Source organism: Anopheles coluzzii, chromosome 3 (assembly GCF_943734685.1).
Source record: "Anopheles coluzzii chromosome 3, AcolN3, whole genome shotgun sequence".
Classification (NCBI taxonomy): domain Eukaryota; kingdom Metazoa; phylum Arthropoda; class Insecta; order Diptera; family Culicidae; genus Anopheles; species Anopheles coluzzii.
In genome coordinates this window covers 4,172,970-4,191,659 of record NC_064671.1, presented here as the reverse complement: position 1 = coordinate 4,191,659, position 18,690 = coordinate 4,172,970, and the positions used below count along the sequence as shown (strand labels likewise).

General features: G+C 47.7%; 4 protein-coding genes across 15 annotated transcripts in view; 3 read left to right on the top strand and 1 right to left on the bottom strand.

The window, feature by feature from the left end:
• LOC120956700 (ATP-dependent RNA helicase glh-2) overlaps positions 1 to 6,023 on the top strand; it is a 376,118-nt gene extending 370,095 nt beyond the window's left edge. For 3 of the 11 annotated variants that reach the window (XM_049608605.1, XM_049608604.1, XM_049608606.1), the window contains exons 2-7: positions 3,062 to 3,121; positions 3,186 to 3,447; positions 4,103 to 4,201; positions 4,802 to 5,084; positions 5,148 to 5,217; positions 5,450 to 6,023. In XM_049608605.1, the coding sequence (XP_049464562.1) occupies positions 3,076 to 3,121; positions 3,186 to 3,447; positions 4,103 to 4,201; positions 4,802 to 5,084; positions 5,148 to 5,217; positions 5,450 to 5,568 (879 nt within the window). In that variant the 5' untranslated portion in view covers positions 3,062 to 3,075 and the 3' untranslated portion in view covers positions 5,569 to 6,023. Of the gene's footprint in view, positions 1 to 857; positions 1,028 to 2,530; positions 2,707 to 3,061; positions 3,122 to 3,185; positions 3,448 to 4,102; positions 4,202 to 4,801; positions 5,085 to 5,147; positions 5,218 to 5,449 lie in introns of those variants that run through there. The other 8 variants (XM_040378385.2, XM_040378387.2, XM_040378388.2 and 5 more) reach the window with 8 other exon arrangements.
• An 88-nt stretch (positions 6,024 to 6,111) lies between these two features.
• On the top strand, positions 6,112 to 9,723 carry LOC120956699 (uncharacterized). Of its 2 annotated transcripts, XM_040378378.2 has the most exons (6): positions 6,112 to 6,257; positions 6,445 to 6,861; positions 7,239 to 7,278; positions 7,415 to 7,432; positions 7,543 to 9,397; positions 9,464 to 9,723. In XM_040378378.2, the coding sequence occupies exons 2-6, from the start codon at positions 6,807 to 6,809 to the stop codon at positions 9,617 to 9,619; spliced, it is 2,124 nt and encodes a 707-aa protein (XP_040234312.2). In that variant the 5' UTR covers positions 6,112 to 6,257; positions 6,445 to 6,806; the 3' UTR covers positions 9,620 to 9,723. The 2 variants fall into 2 exon arrangements, with proteins under 2 accessions (XP_040234312.2, XP_040234313.2); XM_040378379.2 differs by lacking the exon at positions 7,415 to 7,432.
• Positions 9,724 to 10,650: 927 nt separating this feature from the next.
• On the top strand, positions 10,651 to 11,645 carry LOC120958938 (uncharacterized). Its single transcript, XM_040382026.2, has 4 exons — positions 10,651 to 10,785; positions 10,859 to 10,904; positions 10,979 to 11,366; positions 11,441 to 11,645. Exons 1-4 carry the CDS (start codon positions 10,728 to 10,730, stop codon positions 11,564 to 11,566), a joined length of 618 nt encoding a protein of 205 aa, XP_040237960.2. The 5' UTR covers positions 10,651 to 10,727; the 3' UTR covers positions 11,567 to 11,645.
• A 756-nt stretch (positions 11,646 to 12,401) lies between these two features.
• On the bottom strand, positions 12,402 to 14,120 carry LOC120958937 (uncharacterized). Its single transcript, XM_040382025.2, has 2 exons — positions 13,098 to 14,120; positions 12,402 to 12,945 (listed from the first exon to the last, which is right to left on the bottom strand). Exons 1-2 carry the CDS (start codon positions 13,861 to 13,863, stop codon positions 12,635 to 12,637), a joined length of 1,077 nt encoding a protein of 358 aa, XP_040237959.2. The 5' UTR covers positions 13,864 to 14,120; the 3' UTR covers positions 12,402 to 12,634.
• Between the last annotated feature and the right edge of the window lie 4,570 nt (positions 14,121 to 18,690).

The window sequence follows — 18,690 nt, the reverse complement described above, 5'->3', positions numbered from 1 at the left end:
CACATCCGGGAGCGACGGGCGCACACTAAAGGAATAAATAATCTTACGTATGCTTAAAGTTGCTTTTTGTACAATAAGAGCCAATTCTTGAACGCTCTTATCGTATGTGTTGTCTTCTAAAGCCGGCGAATAAAACAATCTCAATGTCACGATCGTCGCCAGACTAAACCTCCCCACCCAACAGACCCTTTACCGGAGGTGAATGACTGACACGACGCGACTGTGTAGGGCGAGCTTTGTTGTTGTTGTTTTCAAACCCCGGCTTGTGTCCTTCGCCCTTTACATGCGTACTACGACTCCATAGCAACGACAAGAGCTAAGAAGCTCTTCAATGCCAACGGTGGTCTACTGGATCTAACGGGAAAAATCGAACGATCATTAGAATCAAACATTATTTCAAACTCTCTCCAGAGAGAGATCAGCAGCTTTCGCTAATTTGCGTTAAGAAAAGTTGTCCAGTTTCGTGCGAAATTTCTTCGTATCCTGATTTGCGAAAAAAGTTGGGAAATCCATTTCCCATTTTAGACATTTTTGCTCTTTTTTGCAAAAATCTTATCAAACTAAAAAAACGTGTCACCAGCGCATTGGTGCAGATTTGAGCGATCAAATTATGCAGATCACTTCAAGCACCACTACCACCACCCATCCACCGGGAACCGGTTCTGGGGCCCTCCGTTTTTTTTACCCTTTTTCGTTTTGTTATTGTTTAGCGTGCTGTTTATCTACTTGGGCTGTTGTGTTGTTTTCTTCTTCTACGACTCAGCCCTCGCCCGCACGATCACACGCACTGTTCGCCGGGGTTCGCGGCTCTTCGCGCTTCGCGATCGTGCTTTTGTATAAAGCAACCTCACCGCTCGAGGTTACACCTCATTCTCGTGTCTGACGTTCGACTGGATCGTGGTGCGTATCATCTGCTAGGATTGAGTCTTTCCTCCTCTCTCTCTGTGTGTATGTGTTTATTAAACACTCCAAAAATCGCGTAATTTTCGATTCTATTTGCTGCCAAATCTGTTCAGTGCAGTTCAGTGTAAGTGGGGATGGGCGTCGTGATAGGGAAGCAGCACAAGGGATTATCGCACCACGTTGAAGGGGCGCGTTACAACGGCAATACGGGGAGGGGGCCGTTTTGCAATCGCGACCTCTGTTAACCTCTGAAGCAGCAGGAAGATGCATCTTGCAGTGCACACGAGATCACGAATGTGCACAATAAAAGACAGAAATATTATTATTATTTTCAGTGTTTTTGTGCAGCAAAGAAGCGATCTTGCCCCAAACATTACACAGCAAGACCTCTCAACGAGTAGCCTTATCAATCATGTTCACGGCAAGCTTTTCGGGCACAGTGTTTGGTGGGGCAAGGCGTGATCAGATCAGCGAGACAGAGAGAAAGAGACTGTGTGTTAAAACCTTATGGCCTGTGGTTCGTTGGTGTAAATTAATGTGCCTCTAATGCCGGTCGCACGGTCACTGAATCTGAAGCTGGTCTTGACCGTGAAACCGAATCACAGTGTGTGTGTGTGGCGTGTGTGTGTGTGTGTGAGAGTGTGTGTTTGTTGGCCTGGCCTGCATCCGGCATGATCCAGTATCACAGTCGTACGTCAAACACGACCTCAAATCCAACGATGGCACGCCTCAGATAAAACTACTACCGGACCGGTGCGATCTTCTTTCCGACGTTGTTGAACCGGTTTGGCTTTTTTCCCTTCTTTTCGGTACCCCTGCGAGTCTCTCTCTATGCCGATGGGGAAGTACAACGATGTGTAGGAACAGGTTTGCGCGAGCACCACCCAACCCAAGGGACACAACGGCCGGGTGATGCGTTTTACCGTGTCTTCTCAACCCGTAGTGTTTACTGATGAAATTTGAATCGGTTGATGGGTTCTTTGGAGTCAGAGCCCCTCGTTTGCTCAGTTGTGTGCGTAAAGAGAAAAGGGGAAACGTTAAAATACATCGCCGTGGTGATAGTTTTAAGTAACTGCCGAGTGGGCAAGCGACGAACGTGACGATGATTTAGTGTGCGCTGTAGAACAATAGGGGCTTGTTTGCCTATTGAAATAGGAAGTTTCGACTTTGCACTTACTAAACCGTGGACATGAATCTCAATGGTATGCTAATAAGTGAATAAACGAAGGATTGTTCCCACCCTGCGATCGTATGAACCGTTGATCAACAGAGAAACCAAGCCCAGACTGTTGAGCCGGCAAAGCGGCTTCGGCATTGACCATGAACGGTGTTTGTGTTCCGTTTGGTGGTTAACAAATCTAATAAATTGCGGGATTAAAGCTACCACTGTTTGGGGTGGATTTTGCCACACACACAAAACCATCTAACATTTGGTGTTCTTATCTGTTCAAATTGCTTCGTAGACTCAAGTCGCCAATCACTCGCCATTCTATTTTTTTGTTTGATCGGCAGTTTCTGGCGGCTTAACTTCCTTCTCGTGCGTTGGTTATTTACAACGGATGACTAATTCTTCCTCCTCTCCTACGGCCACTCGCCGTGCTGAAGTGTGTCAGAAGACTTGGAACGAGCGGCAAGCTGTGCTTTTTACTGCGCCGTTTCAGTTTCAGCTCAGCTGTTGATCGCGAGTGACGCGACGTGAGTGATATCATACGCATTACGCCTTAAATAACGCGCCCGCAAAATAATCCGCTAAAGTGCAACCCAAGCCGAGATGAATCCAGCCGGCAACGATGGACAGAGCAGGTTGGTGTGCAGGTTTTTCGCACCATAAAGAAGGCTTATTGGGCGTAGGCAAGTGAGGATATGTGTAGGTTCTTGCCAAATTTGGGGAATCCCCCTAAAAACCTGTACAATTTCGGGTCGTTTTTTGGGGTGAAAGTAGTTTTCGGTCGTTCCTGGGTACGATATGAGAAGTTTGGTTTTTATGGCACACACTGTATGGCACATCACAGTATGGGGCAGGGCTAACCGGATCTGTGATTCCATCTGCGTCAACTGAAATGTCAAAGGAGAGGACACAATTTGCAGAAGAACATAAAACTAATGGTCAAACGATTGTTGGTCGATTTTTTACGCGTTTTTCTGTTCCATTTTCGTAGGTAATTTGACAAAATGAAGTTTCTTGTGCTGTGTACGCTCGTAGCCGGTGCTGCTGCAGGTAAGATCACTGAAGAAAGCCTCTCCCAATCCAGAACTGACACCACCGCTTATTCTCAATCCAGGATACTCCGCCTCTACCTACCGGGATGGCAAAGCAACAGGTCTTTATAATCAGGTCCCCGCTGGTGTCGACTATGCTGACAAGTTCCCCCATGGTAACACAGGTTACAACGGCGGCTACACGACGCACTTCTCCGGACCGAACGGTGCCGGCGTGGCGGTAGGAACTGGCACCGGTAGCTTTGCGCCCGGGTTCGCCGGCTTCCCCGGCCCGACGGTAGACTTCAACAACTTCTTCCAGGGCATCCAGGCGAACTTTGCAAAGTAATACCAAATGTTCCAGTACCACGGCATGGCTCTCGGAGGCTCATGCGGTGGAAGAAGCTTTATTACGTTGTTTGCTTTTTTTTTTTGTAGAAATCAGTTTGTAGGTGATGGTCTGCCGTAAGGCATCTATAGTTGTTGTTGATGGGTGATGGGTCTTAAAACATACACTATCTTTCTTTCTCTTTACTATTGCACATTCTTTCCCGAAACATACACATGCACCTTGTTAAAATAGTTTAGGTATTGATTTGAAGATAATAGATAGCAGCACAACGTTGAAATCTTTCGCACAGGAAATAGTACTTCAGTACTGATGACTACATTCAGTCTAAAGTTAGTGTAGGAGTATTTTTTGAGACTTTATTCTTGAAGTAATATGAGCTGATGATATTATATGCTACCAATGATTGCAGCTTTCAGCATTTTATCACGCTTTGCTTGATCAGATCGCTGCACAAAACAGTACGCGATCGAAATGAGCATTGCTTGTTTTTGTTAAACCTCTTCATTACACTTTGCTTTTTGTTATTTCTGCTCCCTCCCCCTTTTGGGTGACACTGAACTCGCCCCCCCAAATGGTGCTCGTAATGCCCCGAACACATCATCTTTCGCTTCTCGGTACGACGATCTTGCGATCGCGATGCTCTCGAAGCTCGATGACGCAATCCTATTCTGAGCCGGGAGCGACGGCATCAGCGTCATCATCACTCCTGGATCCCGCATGGCGCAAACCAACGTATCAACAGCACAAGTAAATGGCAAAAACAAATCTCCCGTCTGGACATCTCTTCCTCTCCCTCTCTGCGACCGATCGCGAAGCATGTGCATGCATCAAATTCATCATTTTTGGCAACCCTGTTCACCTTGAGTTCACCTTACCTGATGCCTGATCGATAGGGCTGAGAATTGGCACGATCTAGCCGGGACGTTGACGTGAGATATTGAGTAGGATCTTCCCATCCATCCAGCCGGACGTACGCGATCAGTCGATGGGTGGAAGTTTTATGACTTCTCGGTGTATCTCGATCAGTTCGTGGGAACTGTTGTTTCTTTTTCTCATCCAGATGGCATGTTGCGATCCATACTACACTACTCGATCATGTGATACGATCTCTCTCGACTAATGTTCCAATTAAAGAATCCATCGTAACTACCACTTCCCTTGTGATCAAACGTCTATGGCTAACCAACACATCCTCCAAACTCCAAAACAAACACATTAAGTTTCCTCTGATTCGTCTTTTAAATGTTTTGTAGAACATGTGTGATCTTTGTTGGCAATTAGCGGATTGAAAATTGGCAGCATTAAAACTAATCTTCTTTTCTACTGTCATTCCTCCCCATTCTGTAGCTTGTATCAGCAGCAGTTTGCTCTGCAGCAAGCTCTGTTCCAGCAGCAGCAGGCTGCCTTTAATGGAGGGTTCGGTGGGCCTGGTTTCGGAGGTGCTGGTTTCGCAGGCGCTGGAGCCGGTACCGGCTTTGGTGGTTTCCCGGTGTATGGAGCTAACTTTGCCAGCGCTCCGAACTATATCCAAAATCGCTTCCCAGCCGGTAACTTCAACGGTGCCAGCTCTTCTGCTTCGTTCGGACCGGGTGGATTCCACCAGACGGCTGCAGTCTATCCCGGCAATCCGGTAAGTTTTGTTGATTGGTTTAGCCTGGAGCAAGCTTTACTTACGCTTTTCTGCGTTTTACAGGCTGTACCGAATGTAGACACCCGTTTCGGTGGTTCGGAACAGGCGACCAGCTTCCAGAGCGGCAAACCAGGTATGTTACAGCTTACGAAAAAATCATGGCTAGAAGATTATCAAGGAAAAAACATAACTCGAAGCCTGTGTTCGATGTTTACGTAGCGAAAAATGTTGCGCATTTTTTCGCCGAAAACAGATAACGTGACCATCGAAACTCCCAATCGTTGGGAAACCCCAAACTGTCTGGCATTGATTGTAATTCAACAAACACTGATCTTCGGCATTTTCTATTTCCCCTCTTCCATTAGGATTCGTCGGTGTGTCCAGCTTCTCGTCCTCCTCCAATATTAACGGCCAGACGCACCGCGAAGCAGTGACGACGGTGAACGATAATGGCAAGGTGACGACCCATCGCGTCCACTCTTAAACTGCGCCTTCAATGACAATCACCAGCATGCGACAACGGACGAAATGCCTGACCCTGGATTTGCAGAACAACGGAACAACGACTTAGAGTAGAGACAATCTCACGACCTACCCTCTGAGAGTGCAGTCAGCTTTGCTCCGGTGGAGCTTAACATTAAATTCAACACAAGCAATGTGTCAGTGTACACCTTCTCAGGATCGAGCGGACCGAATGCGGATGCAACTACTACTACTACTACTGTGTGCTGTGCGGACATGTGAGGTGGTAGCGAGGCGATAGTCTACCGGACACTAAACTTGTGTAGGAGTGTGTGTGTGTGTGAATGTATTTTTAGCGAGCGAAACGTACTTATGTGCTAAAAATTTTACAACTTTACTAAGCATTTCGATAATTTTATCCAATATGTAAGACTGTCCACACCTGTCCACACCTGGTGATCGACAATAAAGCAGAAGTGTTATCAATAAGCTGAAGTAAACCGCTGTAAGGCTTTGTTTTCTTTTACCCGAACAATGATCTTCACCATGGCCCGATCGATCGGGGCGTTGTTCCATTCATCTGCCAGCCCTGCAAATGTATTAATGGCAATGGTTTGACCTAGACCGAGTTAGCGTTTACTGACATCGGACATGTGCGAGTGCCTCCTGCAAGGAGCAACTTCCGTCTGACCGTAGGCTGATAAGCGCAGGGTAAGTGAATCGTTGCTTCCTGGAATTCCGTCACTAGCAAACAATTAGAAGGCTACGACGCGCTTGGCCGTTTGGCTAGCCGGACTGGATTGCGCTGGAATACTGTGAAGTGCGGTAGTATCAGCACATGATCGCCAGCGACACACAAATACACACACACTCTTTCAATGTCTCTCTCTCCGTTTAGTGGAATGTCCGAGCGAGGAACCCTGATAACGCGTGTCAATCGATATGGTTGAGGTCATCCTCGGGAGCTGCCGAAGAGCCATGCGAAGCAACTAGAACGTACCGATCGGACCTCGGAATAGGCTCCGGCGATGTACTATAACATCATGCCACGGTTCTATAAAGCTTTCAGTACACATCGAGCTGCTCAACTGGAGTGGTGCACGGATTGGATTAAGTCTACTTCAACAAACAAACAGCAGGCTCGCCACTGGCTGGGAGCTTGGAATTGTCTAGGTGTTTTGTACTTAACAGTATTGAGGAAAGAGCGTCATAAGTGGAAGTGTCTGTTTCGAGAAATAAACGGTTGCATATTGAAGCATAATGTGGAAGGTTTGCGTTGTGTTGGGAGCCCTCTTACTGGGATACAGTAATGCAGGTAAAAACATAAAAAAATCCTTGGTTAAAGTGTTGAAACATCAGTGATCGTGGCTAGTACAATACTTGATCTTCAATAGTTGCAATTTGTCTTTGCATCATGTGCTCCTCGTGCATTGGTGTCGTCAGCAGTCTTCTACTTTGTTGCCTTTGAAATGATTAAAGATTAAACGTGAAGCAAGGCGCATGATCGTCATAACATATTTTTAGTCTTATCGCCATCGTGCGTGTCAGCCACCGCCTATCTCCTGGCTTGGCCTGGCAGGTTCTAGAAACAGTGAGGTGATGGAGTAGAGTACTAAGAAGTATTTCATCTACATAAGTAAGGCTAGCCAAAGGTTGCTAATAGTGGTTGTATTTTCTTAACATCTTCTACAGGGATCGCTTCCTGGAGTGAGGATATCTCAGTGCACAACAAGTAAGTGTAGAACATGCGTAATTGTATCTCCGATCACTCGTTGTTTGGCTCTGGTTTAATATTTCTCTATTCAATTCCGTTTCGTTCCTGCATGCTTTGCTTTGGTTGTGTCTGGTTCTTCTTTTTCCCTTTAAAGTGCGGCCGTAACTGGAATGTAAGTAGAATGTGCGCTGTGTAGCTTCACGATCAACAAGAAGATCAATTTATAGCTGAAGTTGAACCATTTCTTCATTACTCATAACCTTCTCATTATTCTACTCCTAGACACTACTCCCAGCACGAGTCGTCTGTGAATGCGGCACGAAAAGCTGCAGCAGAGCGTTTGCAACAACATCAGGCCGCGGCATTAGTGGCGGGCAGCGGAAGCTCTACTGGACCGTGTGATACTCTGTGCTACAACAGCTACGCCGCCGATGCTGGTAGTGATGCCGAAACGATCGGACAGGGTATTGTGGGCTTTACCTCCACTGGTGCAGCCGGTGCAGTTGGTTCTTCGCAGAAATATTCGGCCAGTTCGTCGCGTGTGTCGGAGTCGTCGGTACAGAACGTAGCCGTTCCGGTGGTCTACCCAGCCGTTGCGTCCACGGCAGGCACACGCTCCAGCTATTCCAGCTCGTCCTCCTCAAGACAGCAGAAAGTTCACAGTAGCGCAGGTGTAGCTCAGCCCGTTTCGGGCGCACTCTACAGTGCCGATCATGGACTGACCCGTTCGAGTATCGTGCAGCCGGTGGTGTATCCGGTGGCCGCACCTCAAACACATGCCGCTCAGAGCAGTTACGAACGGTCGAGCAGTGAACGGTCGGTTGTAAGCCGCCCAGTAGTTAACAGTGTTGTGTACACTCCTCTTCCCGTTGCTGGTGCTAGCAATAGCTACAACACACGATCGAGTTTCGCCGCTGCTTCGAACGAGCAGCAGGTTGTACAGCCGGTCACTTATCCGGCAGCAAACAATGACTATTCCAGGCGCTACGTTTCCCAGCAAGATCACACCCAGTACCGTCAGTATCCGTCCACATCGAACACGTACGTGCTGTACTCGAAGCCGATCACCTCCTCCGTGCAGTACTATGCACCGTCACGATCACGCACTGAGGAAGCAGCATCCACAACGTCCTATGACGCTTCCGGACGTGTGGTGAACTTGAACATTGCCCAACCAGTGCACTCGGAGCGTGTCAACGAACAGCGATCGCAGCAGCGTGCCGAATCGGTGCAAACTATACAGCGCCAGTCGGATCTCTATCCCGTCCGTGCAGGGTACGATCATCAGGAAAAGGAAGCAGTACAACACCACCAGGAGGTAGATTACGAGGATACAGTTGATACGCTGGTGACTGACCGTCCCGTGAGACTGCTCACACCCACGGTTCCGGCCGCTTCGTCAGCGTCTTCGCAACGCCGCACCGAGCAACAGAGTTCGTACGTTCGTACGGGATCGTACGTTCCCAACACTGGTTCCAGCACCCGATACAACACTGCCCAATCGATGGAGGATCAGCGTCGTCAAACCTACCACTCTGCACCAACATACGTCGCACCTGTTCCTGTGACCGGATCTGTTTCATCCTCGAAGTACGAAAGTGCCGCGGAGTCCCAACAGCGACACACCCAAAACTCACTCAACGTTCCGATCGTAGTACAGCCCGCTCCAGTGAGTGCTTCCTCGACGGCTTCTCGGTATGCATCCTCAGCACACGAACAGCGCACCGGAGCTAGTGGTCCTGTCTACTACGCACCGGCGGCTGGAGCATCTACATACGGTTCGCAGTATTCCAACACCGCTGCCAGCTCTTCGCACAACAGTCGATACAAGGCCGGAAGTGCAGGTGGCTTCGTACACTATCCCATCGCGAACGATGACTTTGGACGTCGGTTCGGTGCCGTAGGTGGAGCGGGAGGTTTCGGCGCGGAAACGGACCTACAGGACATTATGAGTGAGTCGGAGGCGCTTGCCCGGCTGCAGGCTCAGAATGTGCACAATGGTGCCGTGACGGGAAGTGGAACGATCGATGCAGAAACTCGTTTTGGAGGCGAGTCGGACGGTTTGGGCACAATGCCGGGTGGTTACCAGCGTACCAAGTCTTGGTCTAGCAGCTCAAAGTGGGCCTCAGAGCAGCGTGTAAGTAGAAAGGGCGGATTCATTAAACAAAGACATTTGCTAATGATTTTGTTTTCTTTCTCACAGTATGGCGACGATGGCAAACCCAAGACGTTCAATATGCTCTCCACTGCCGAAAGCGAGAAGCACAACATCAATGGAAAGACGACAGGATATAAGGCGGCCACCACGACTCTGGATGACGATGGAAAAGTCAGCACGTACAGTCTGCACACGACGTAAAGGGGTTTCTTCCTCAGTTTGTTTGCGTTATAGTTGATGTAATTAAGCGTTAATTTATGTAGTTTGTAAGACATTCGTTCAATAAAGTATGAAGTCATCTCTTAGACGTTTCACGTGTTATTATAAATCAATGAGCTGTTTGAGAAAGCATAACGTCTTCCAGGCTTAACTGAAATGTTTGCAAGAAACGAGCAACATCAGAACCAAACCATTTTAAGTTAGTTTACAATGCCATCAAAAGTTACGTTTACATAGTCAATCCAATGTAATCATCGTTAGCCTGCAATCAGTTTGTAATCATCGTTTGGAATCCAGATGCTCGCTCTTTGGGCAAAAGAGTCTTCTTTTGGCACAACAACCGCTGCCGGTCAAGGCCTGACTGTACCCACTAGTAAAGTAAGCTTGGCTTTCAGTGACTTTATGTTACCGTAGCAGGATAGTCAGTCCTACGTATGGGGGCACGGTCTATTCGGGCAGAAGAGTAGTTCACGATTATTATTATTATACCTGTCATACTAATTTGTGAGCTACGTAGGATAATCTTTCATTATTTTTCTGGAAAATATCTCTCGTAAACTATTTTTTTGTAGTTGCAGGCACTAAGGCAGATATGTGAAGAGATGTTTGACCGGGGATCATCGTAAAATCTTTGATCAACGATCTTAATTAGTAAATCAGATCCCTTTGCCATCATCTGGTCAATGTATCCCCACGCACATTATTTCAAATAATGTACCAATTTCATGTTGTTTTTGATTGGTTAAACACGAAAACGATCCTAACGTCAATGCACTTCCGTCATCCTTGATCTAGTCACCCATGATCCTGAACTTATGCAGCCTCTACACGAGTAACTGCTGTCGGAGTTTGTTCAACCAGCAACGCCAATGTTAACTGTAGCTGATAAGCAGTACTTCGTTAAAACCTTGACTCGTCGGGAAAAATGCATACGAGTGTTGTACGCCTATGGTTGGAGTGTTTACGTTTCGCTTACCTCCCTGATAACTGGGTCACCGGCATCGAGAATCGCACTGCTAAATGAAGATCAGTCATAGATTGAACGCAAAACAGTTCGGATTGATTTTCGCTCCCAAGAATTGTGTTGATAATGAGACGATCATTGATCGCTGTGGTTGTGATGTTATACCTTGGGTGTAGTACAGGCTGTAAATCATCGTTTACCATGGTTATTGTAGAAGTGTGTGTAATACAGCGTATTTTGTTTGCTCTCCGTTACAGCTCCACTGCTTGACTGGGGAAAACAGGATGGAAGCAGTTTGCTTGGGTGAGCTTGTGAAACTCAAAAGTTACTAAATCGTTCGGAATTACTAACTCACTGACATTGCTTTCCATTTGAAGCAAAGTGTCCACGCTGAAACAAACCGTGTACGAGAAGAAGCGTGAGTTTCTGAACGGTATCAACGAGAAGGTTTCCAAAATGCTTTGGATTCCACCCTGGTCTACGACGGAGGAAACTCCCGCCAGTGCTCTGCCGCAGCATGATCCTGTCTCCGAGACGCCGAGTATCTGGTGGTGGCAAACTACGGAGCAGCCACCAAGTAGCACTACTACAACGGAGCAACCTTTAAGTGATCCCATTGTTATAGATCTTCCTACTTACGTTCCTATCGTGCCCACAACAAAAGCTCCATCAACTACATCGACGGCAAGAAATCCTTCAAACAACGATCGTCTTGTGTTCACCGTGGCCGATACGAACGAGCTAGAACTACCTAATGTTTACATGGTAAGGGTACTAGTTGACACTCCTATTACAGTCTTATCTTAAACATTTAACATTGGTTTATTTCTTCACCATAGTACGCACGAAGCGGTTTCATTCCTCCGGAACTTCGTCTAACAGATTCGGTGGAATACGTCGGTCCCGTCGTAGGTGGGGGTCCCCCAGTGCAAAACAATCTAACGAGACGGCTTATTATGGTTTAGGGGGGTTGTAAGATCTAGTTTTTTTTTTAACAATAAACCACACACTTTATTCATCGATGATCATTTCGCATCTCCTGCACACTTGGACTTTCCTTCGAAGCACTGCCACTTTCTCTCGATTCTTCCGATCGCTGCCGTTGGTCAAAGGTTGGAGTGAATCCGGGAAGTGGTAGCGCAGTTACGGTGACGGCATGATTACATCCAACCAGTCCAAGCACTTCCATTTCCTCCATTTGATCCATATCGGTTGAGGCGGGTGCTGCAAGTTGAAGACGGAAGAACGATCATTAGCCATCAAGAATGCCATAGCTTTTTCACACTATTTACACATTACCTGCACTTGACGGAGTAGCTAAAGCGAGCACAAATACTGCACCAATCAACACAATTATCAAACACGACTTTGTTTGCATTTTTACAAAAAAATCAAACACTCAAATTTAAGCCCTAACCAACTCGCTGCTTCCCGTGATGTGATCGAGCGCGGAATGATTTGCATCTGCGTCGTTCGAACCTCGCTCTGATGTCTTATCAATTTATTGGAGGTCGGGCCAAACGGCTACGGCATCAGGTCGCCGTCTATGTGTGTGTCAGCGTGTCTATCGTAGCTTAGAAAACCCTTCCCGCAGTCCCCACAGTTGTGTTGGTGATGTGAAGGCAACCGGGTTGTCTCACCCAACTGCGCTGCATTCAGCAGGCTAAAGCGGTGAGGATGCACAGGTGACATAATGCGGGAACGATCAGCGGGAAGATCAACCCGAGCTGGTTTGTGACGATCCCTATTCAGACACAGAGGGAATAGAAGCGACGAGGGAAAAATGCTCCAAACGGAATCTAATGGTAGAAAAAAGTGTGTCAACTTTTATTGATCATTTACAAAAAAATACAACAAGTTGTTTGAGGTTGCTTTTCCCAGCTCGTGCTTTGGAAACGGGAAATGCACTGCTGCTGCTGCTGCTGCTTTCTTATAGACTAGTGGGATGAGTTTAGGACAGGACGGAAGGAGGGGGTATGGTGATGGGTGGTGATCGATGGGCTTCTCCCACCAAAAACCCGAAATGCATTCCGCTACGAGTGGATCGATCGATAGTGTTGCTGGTGCGACGGTGCCGGCGGTGGCGAATGGACGGCCGGGATGTCTACTTTGTTGTCGACGCCGTTTCGCGGTGGCGGGTGAGCGGTCGGGTGCAACGTTCCCGTGCCGGGCAGGACGGGATTGGATGGCGCACGTGCACCCCACGGCTGGTAGATGCTACAGTAGCACGGTTTCCAGTCGCCGGCGTGATGATGATGGGGATGTTGCTCCGCCGACTGCGAGGGACGGTGGCCCACATTGTAGGGCACGTAACCCTTGTAGTACGGTGGCGATCGATGTTGCCCTGTAACGGAGAGAGAGAGAGATGCACGTTTCGTGAGGAATGGTTTGATCGTTATCATTCGTTTGACAGCTGGAAGATACTGTGTTTGTTGTGTGTTTGTATGTCACCACAGCGTACGCTAACGTGACGTACGATCATCCGCACCGGCTTACCTGGATAGTCGTAGTCCACCCGGCGAAGGTACGGTCGCTCGGTGGTCCAAACGGCCGTCACCGTGTGCGACGGGTAGTGCGCATTCCAGCCATCGTACTCTCCACTGATCCGGTTGCGATCGTCACTACCCGGGCCGTAAAAGCTGCTCACCGTCGGTCGCTGATTGTACGTTACGATCGGTCTGCTGTCGGAATGTGGAACCGACCCACGAGTTGGTGTAGGTTTCGGCTTTTTGGTGGACACTCCCGCCATTCCCTTAAACACTGGGATGCTCGCATTGTCATCGTCCTCATCGTGCGTTCCTTTGCCCGCCCCATTGCGATCCTTTTTGCCACTTCCGGCAGCATCACCACCACCCGTGCCACTCTGCCCATTACGATCCTTTTTCCCATCACGATCACCACTGATGCGCGTATCGTTTGCCGACTCTTCCGAAATTTCAATCGTTATATCCGTTCGCACTCCAACGGAGGGTCGTTCGACCGACTCCGAACCGGAGCTGCCGGAGCTGCCCGAGCTCGACTCATCACTTTTCGTTTCCGGCTGCGGGACACGCTTCAGCTTCTGCGTGTCTACAGTCACCTGAATCTTGGGGAAGTTTTTGTACACACTCACGAACCCGCCGTTGGTTTCGTCGTTCAAATCATCCGCCTCGGAAAAGTCCACCTTTCCCGAAGGAGTAACAGCACGGCAGGTGCCACACAACACAAGCGCAAGTAGCGCGAAACAGTACCAAACGTATCTCATCTTACTGTGGGCAATCATTCCCGATATCAACACACTCTTGGTCTAACACTTTGTCCCTCGTACACTGAATGGGCACCGTGCAGCAGTCACTTAACTAATGATATCTACGCGCCGTAAGCGACGAACCTCGACTGCGAGACGAGTCGCAACTACTGGGCTTGTGTTTCGCGTGCAAAGAACGTCCGCAGGTCACAGGTTCTCTGACCACGACGGGTGGGTGCTAACGTTTTTTTTTGCGTGATGAATGATGTTGGAGGGATGAATTGAAACGTTGCTGCCTGGGAAGAGAGACGCGCGCGCGCGCTCAAACACAAAAGGGAAGGGAGAAGATGAACTTCGAGATGGACTTTTGAGTTTGGGAAGAATCGGTAGAAGAATTCAAAAGGTTGAGGCTATTTTTAACCCTGGAAAGTGTGTGATGACAGGTTAACAAGGCTTCAAAAAGTGTTGGGATATGATCATAAATGTAATTCTTACACAAAATCTCCCAAATCTTTGCTATGATGATGTCTAATTTAATCTTCAAAACTCTCTAGTTCATGATGATCATCATATAAGGTGAATTAATCACTTCGATCGTTTCACTTTCATTGAGACCTTACAAAAGATATCATCTGAGCAAAGAACAGTTATCTATCTACATTATCACTATGCAAACAAAATCACAAAACCAGTGCTTATACCTTCGTACCTTACGGTCGATCTCATCATGGCCATAAATTGCTTCCATAAATCACGCTAAGTGGCCGTCACTTTCTCAGCTCATCTCGCCTCACAATCATCACTATCAACCCTACCTTCCAGGGCAAACGTTTGGCCTACGAGAAAAGCTTCTAGACCGTGCACGAATTTTCCACCTCAACACATCGTAAATTGTGCTCGGGCGCAGTTTTGCATAAGAAACGGGCCGTAGCGTATTCCGATTCGCTTGAACGGTTCTGCTGGTACGCGAGATCGTTTTGTGGTGGAAAGATAAAATCAATCGAATTCTACGATGTCAACCACACGATGACCCTTGCTTCGAAGGAGGGGGAACACGTTACTGTGCCCTGTAGCTTTTGAGGAGGAAATTGCGTGAAATTCTCGCTCGCGAAACATCAGCACGTGAGAATAAATCACCATTTCGGGTGGTGCTGGTGGTGGTGCTGGTGCAGGAGTCGCGACTTAGAACGGTCGAGTGACATTCAATTGCTTTGTAAGCGTCTAGGTCTAACACTTCGGCATTGACGTGGCTGGCATCGGACGCGTCACAACGGCTCGGTCGCCGTATGGTCGATGGCCAAGGTCAGGGGTGAGCTGAATTTATGGTCAATTGTCATTGTTTCGCGTAACCGCGGTGCGCAGTAGCATCGTTAGCCAACGTTAGCACCACAATCGCTATCGCCGCCAAAGTGCCGCATCGGTCGCGGGTGGTTTTCCTCGGGCAAACGATGCCTCGAAATGATGCCGAGTTTCTCAGGCCTCTGAGAGCCCGTGAGAGGGTGTAGTAAAATTGTTAGAAGATTTAGAGATAATTTGCGCTAGCTAAATGCATTAGTTGAGCTGACCATGCGGGCAGTGATGATGACCACGTTCTCAAGCTTTCGCCACCTTTTTCGTCTTGTCACATTTATATTTCCATTTTGTTGTATTTCCAAATCATATTCAAAAGCGGTTTTACTCGGGCTAAATAGTGGGTTTCATTTCATCTCAACCTTTTCATCCCATTTCCCATAACAGTCCGTCTTGCTCGACCTTGAGCGAACGAGAGGCTTGAAAACGAGTTGAATTACCCCACGCCACCTAATTCTTTGGTCATTAATATTAACTTTATACTCACATCCGGTGCACGATTACAAACCTAATCCCCCTCACCAGGCCGGAATCGGCCAATCGTAGTAAATGCTCAGACACGGATCGTCTCAAAACCCCCCATTTCGTGTGTGCGCCGCAGATCGACGCAAAAGATCTGTTCCCATCCATCATAACAGCACGCCCGATTGCGAAGTCATTACGACCGTGCTCGGCACATTGTCCGATTCTTACTGTCTTTGCCGGCATCACTACAAAGCAAAAACAAAAAAACAAACACGTAAGGTGCTGGTTTTTGCTCACGCTGTCCAGCGAGGAATTGAAATAATAAGTCACTAAACCGACAACATCCGGCCGAGTGGCGAGTGCGAAGAACCAGAACGGATACCTTTGGCTCCAAAACGGTGTGGCTTACAGTTTCTTTTGGTTGTTACCATTTTGATGATGGCAGTGCCATTTAGCTTCACATAGCAAACCAAAAATCGCTCATTTTCTTTTGCCAGAAATGTGGAAAAAATTTATTTGCAACAATCGCGGCTTGCATCGCGTGAGACTCTGTCGACGCCCTTTTCGGGTGAGCCTTGACCGGTTTTTCTGCTGGCCAGGAGCTTTCAATCATAATGGTGCGTTTGCCGTTCGCTAATTAAAGGCAGTGATCTTCAGATTAGCACGGGTCCGTTCTATTTTTGCTCAATCGCGCTGTGGTCGCGATTGGGCGACGACATTCAAACGAAAGCCTTGGAATTTTCACTTTTTAATCAAGCGTTTTGTAAAAGGAAAAGAGTTGTTCTGGATCTGCGGAATCGCAGACACGCTTTTTGTGACTGAGACGAACACAAACGAACAATGATGAGCTTAAAATTATGTCTTAGCCCCTCGCTTAGCACAAGAATTATCACCACAGCTTCAATGGTCTGTTATTACTTTGAAAAGGGTACCAACAAACGATCGTTTATTTGCTAAAAATACAATTTCGAATGTAATGACGTGTCCGGTCATTTCAACGTAAATCAAGGCTCACCCGAAATTGTCACCGACTGCCGAATCGTTGAAGATAGGCAAACGAGAAGCAGAAAACTTCACTCACAAAGCACCCAAGCCTTGTGCTCGGTTTCCCTCTGACTCGAGAATGGCTCGAGATAAGTTCATTTTGCGTTCACAATAAACACAATAAACTGTGGATGGATAAGAATTGTCGTTTTGTCGCTATGCCATGCTCAAGGCAATAGCATCAAACCCCGCCATAGCATCTCCCGTCGCAAAGGAAAACCATTGGAAATGGCACGTTTTGCCGTCTCCGGTCGGCAACCACAAAACCACAAAACCACAGTGTCCCGGACAGGGATAGGCCACAACAGAGAGAGAGAGAGCAAGGGAAAGGACATGCCCAAAAAACGAAACAAATCCTGTGTGCCGTTTACAGACACGAGACCCGGTGCTCTCCCTTCCAACAACGAGCTGCAACGAGCCGAAATGTTATTAAAAGCAGAAGGGATGGGTTTAAGGTTTGGTCAGATTTTCCACCTTTTTTCCATTCCGCAATTGCTAAAGGGAAACAGTACACACACAAAAGTACGGGAAGAACGCAGGAAAATTGCCCATTGCGTCGTTTCCCTTTTTTTTTGGTGGGCTGTACAGCCGCAGCCGGTCGCTTTGCTAGCTTCGCACTGCGCACTTCAAATTCACACCCGGAACATAATTCATGGAAAATGGTTTTTATCATTAGGTTGTAAAGTATCCCGCTCGCCAGCGCCACCAAAGGGTCGTCGGTTCGTGTTTGGGCAGAACAGAATAGAGCAGCTTTGGGGGGAAAACAAGGGATTTTCATGGGCATGCAAACAGGAACCGGCCAAAACAATCGGGCCCCTCGATACAGCAGACATCAGGGGGGGGGGGGGGTGTTTTCCACGCGCCAGTACAGGCTCACTGCGTTGTGGATTTACGCTCCGACGCCTTCGAATGGTCCTCCGGGGATTGGTGTGCTGTGGTGTTTGAGTTGGAATTCTGGAGTGCTCCGGGCATAAATACAGTACTTGAATATTTTTACACCAAATGCTACACTTTACATGGATATGGGGCCGATCGAACCGGAGCACGTTTTAGGGAAAATCAAGGTCTCGCATACATCGATCGGCTCGGGGTAGCTTAAGGGCCGATGGCAAGAAGTGCTTCCCTAGATTATGATTTTTAATCTGAGAAATTATGTATTCATACACTTGCATTTACTCGCCAACTTCCTTGTAAAGGTAAGCACTCGGGGCGCGTTCTGTTCTGCTTGGCTGAATTCACGCGCTCACTGGCAGCCAGTGGGTTAAAGTGGTTTTGCCTATAGAAAGATGCCAACACGCTGCAAATTCTAGGAGGAAACAAAAGGTAGCCTAGCTCTGCTTGGAGTTAGCTTTCGAACGGAAAGGACTACAATAATTTGCATAATGACACAAACCTGTTACTGAACGCCAGATACGGCGCACCGTGCGTCTATGCACACGCCGCTAAGTGAAAGAAACCCCCCGGATGGTGAAGATTCTTTTGCTCGAGAAATGAAGATATAAAGAAAAGTAGGATTATCACCATCGGCAGGCATATCGTCATAATCGTCCTTAAGAGGATAGGTACCACTCTTTTACGACTGCACCAACTGTCGAGTTTCCCCGTTTGCGATTTGCAGATGGGGAAAAGAAAACACCACAGACACAGTTTCACACCATTGGGAAAAGAGAGGGAGCGATAAAATGTTAAAAAATGAGAGAAACATGCAATCGTAATCCCGCGATAAGGCAGCACACCAGACGCCTAAGCTAAAGGCACACATCCCCTTTCTCTAGAGATTGGGGTGATTGCGGTGGACACACTTACCCGAATAGTGGCGGATAGAACATCTTTATCGGCTTGTGAGGAAAACTGTGCAATGGTTTTTGATAGGGTGATGGAATTGTAACGCAGCAGTAAATGCGCCGTTTGTTTCATTTTTTTATCAGCTCCGTAACACTCCCGAGGGAGATGTAGGCAGAGCTGTATTAAAGTGCGATACTACACCCCCTAGATGGATTTCTT

Coding starts and splice junctions, on each gene's coding strand:
- LOC120956699 (XM_040378378.2), top strand. CDS start 6,807: ATGTGGAAGGTTTGCGTTGTGTTGGGAGCCCTCTTACTGGGATACAGT. Junction 6,862..7,238: donor ACTGGGATACAGTAATGCAG/GTAAAAACATAA, acceptor CATCTTCTACAG/GGATCGCTTCCTGGAGTGAG. Junction 9,398..9,463: donor AGTGGGCCTCAGAGCAGCGT/GTAAGTAGAAAG, acceptor TCTTTCTCACAG/TATGGCGACGATGGCAAACC.
- LOC120958938 (XM_040382026.2), top strand. CDS start 10,728: ATGAGACGATCATTGATCGCTGTGGTTGTGATGTTATACCTTGGGTGT. Junction 10,786..10,858: donor CCTTGGGTGTAGTACAGGCT/GTAAATCATCGT, acceptor TCTCCGTTACAG/CTCCACTGCTTGACTGGGGA. Junction 10,905..10,978: donor GATGGAAGCAGTTTGCTTGG/GTGAGCTTGTGA, acceptor TTCCATTTGAAG/CAAAGTGTCCACGCTGAAAC.
- LOC120958937 (XM_040382025.2), bottom strand. CDS start 13,863: ATGATTGCCCACAGTAAGATGAGATACGTTTGGTACTGTTTCGCGCTA. Junction 12,946..13,097: donor GGTGGACTACGACTATCCAG/GTAAGCCGGTGC, acceptor TCTCCGTTACAG/GGCAACATCGATCGCCACCG.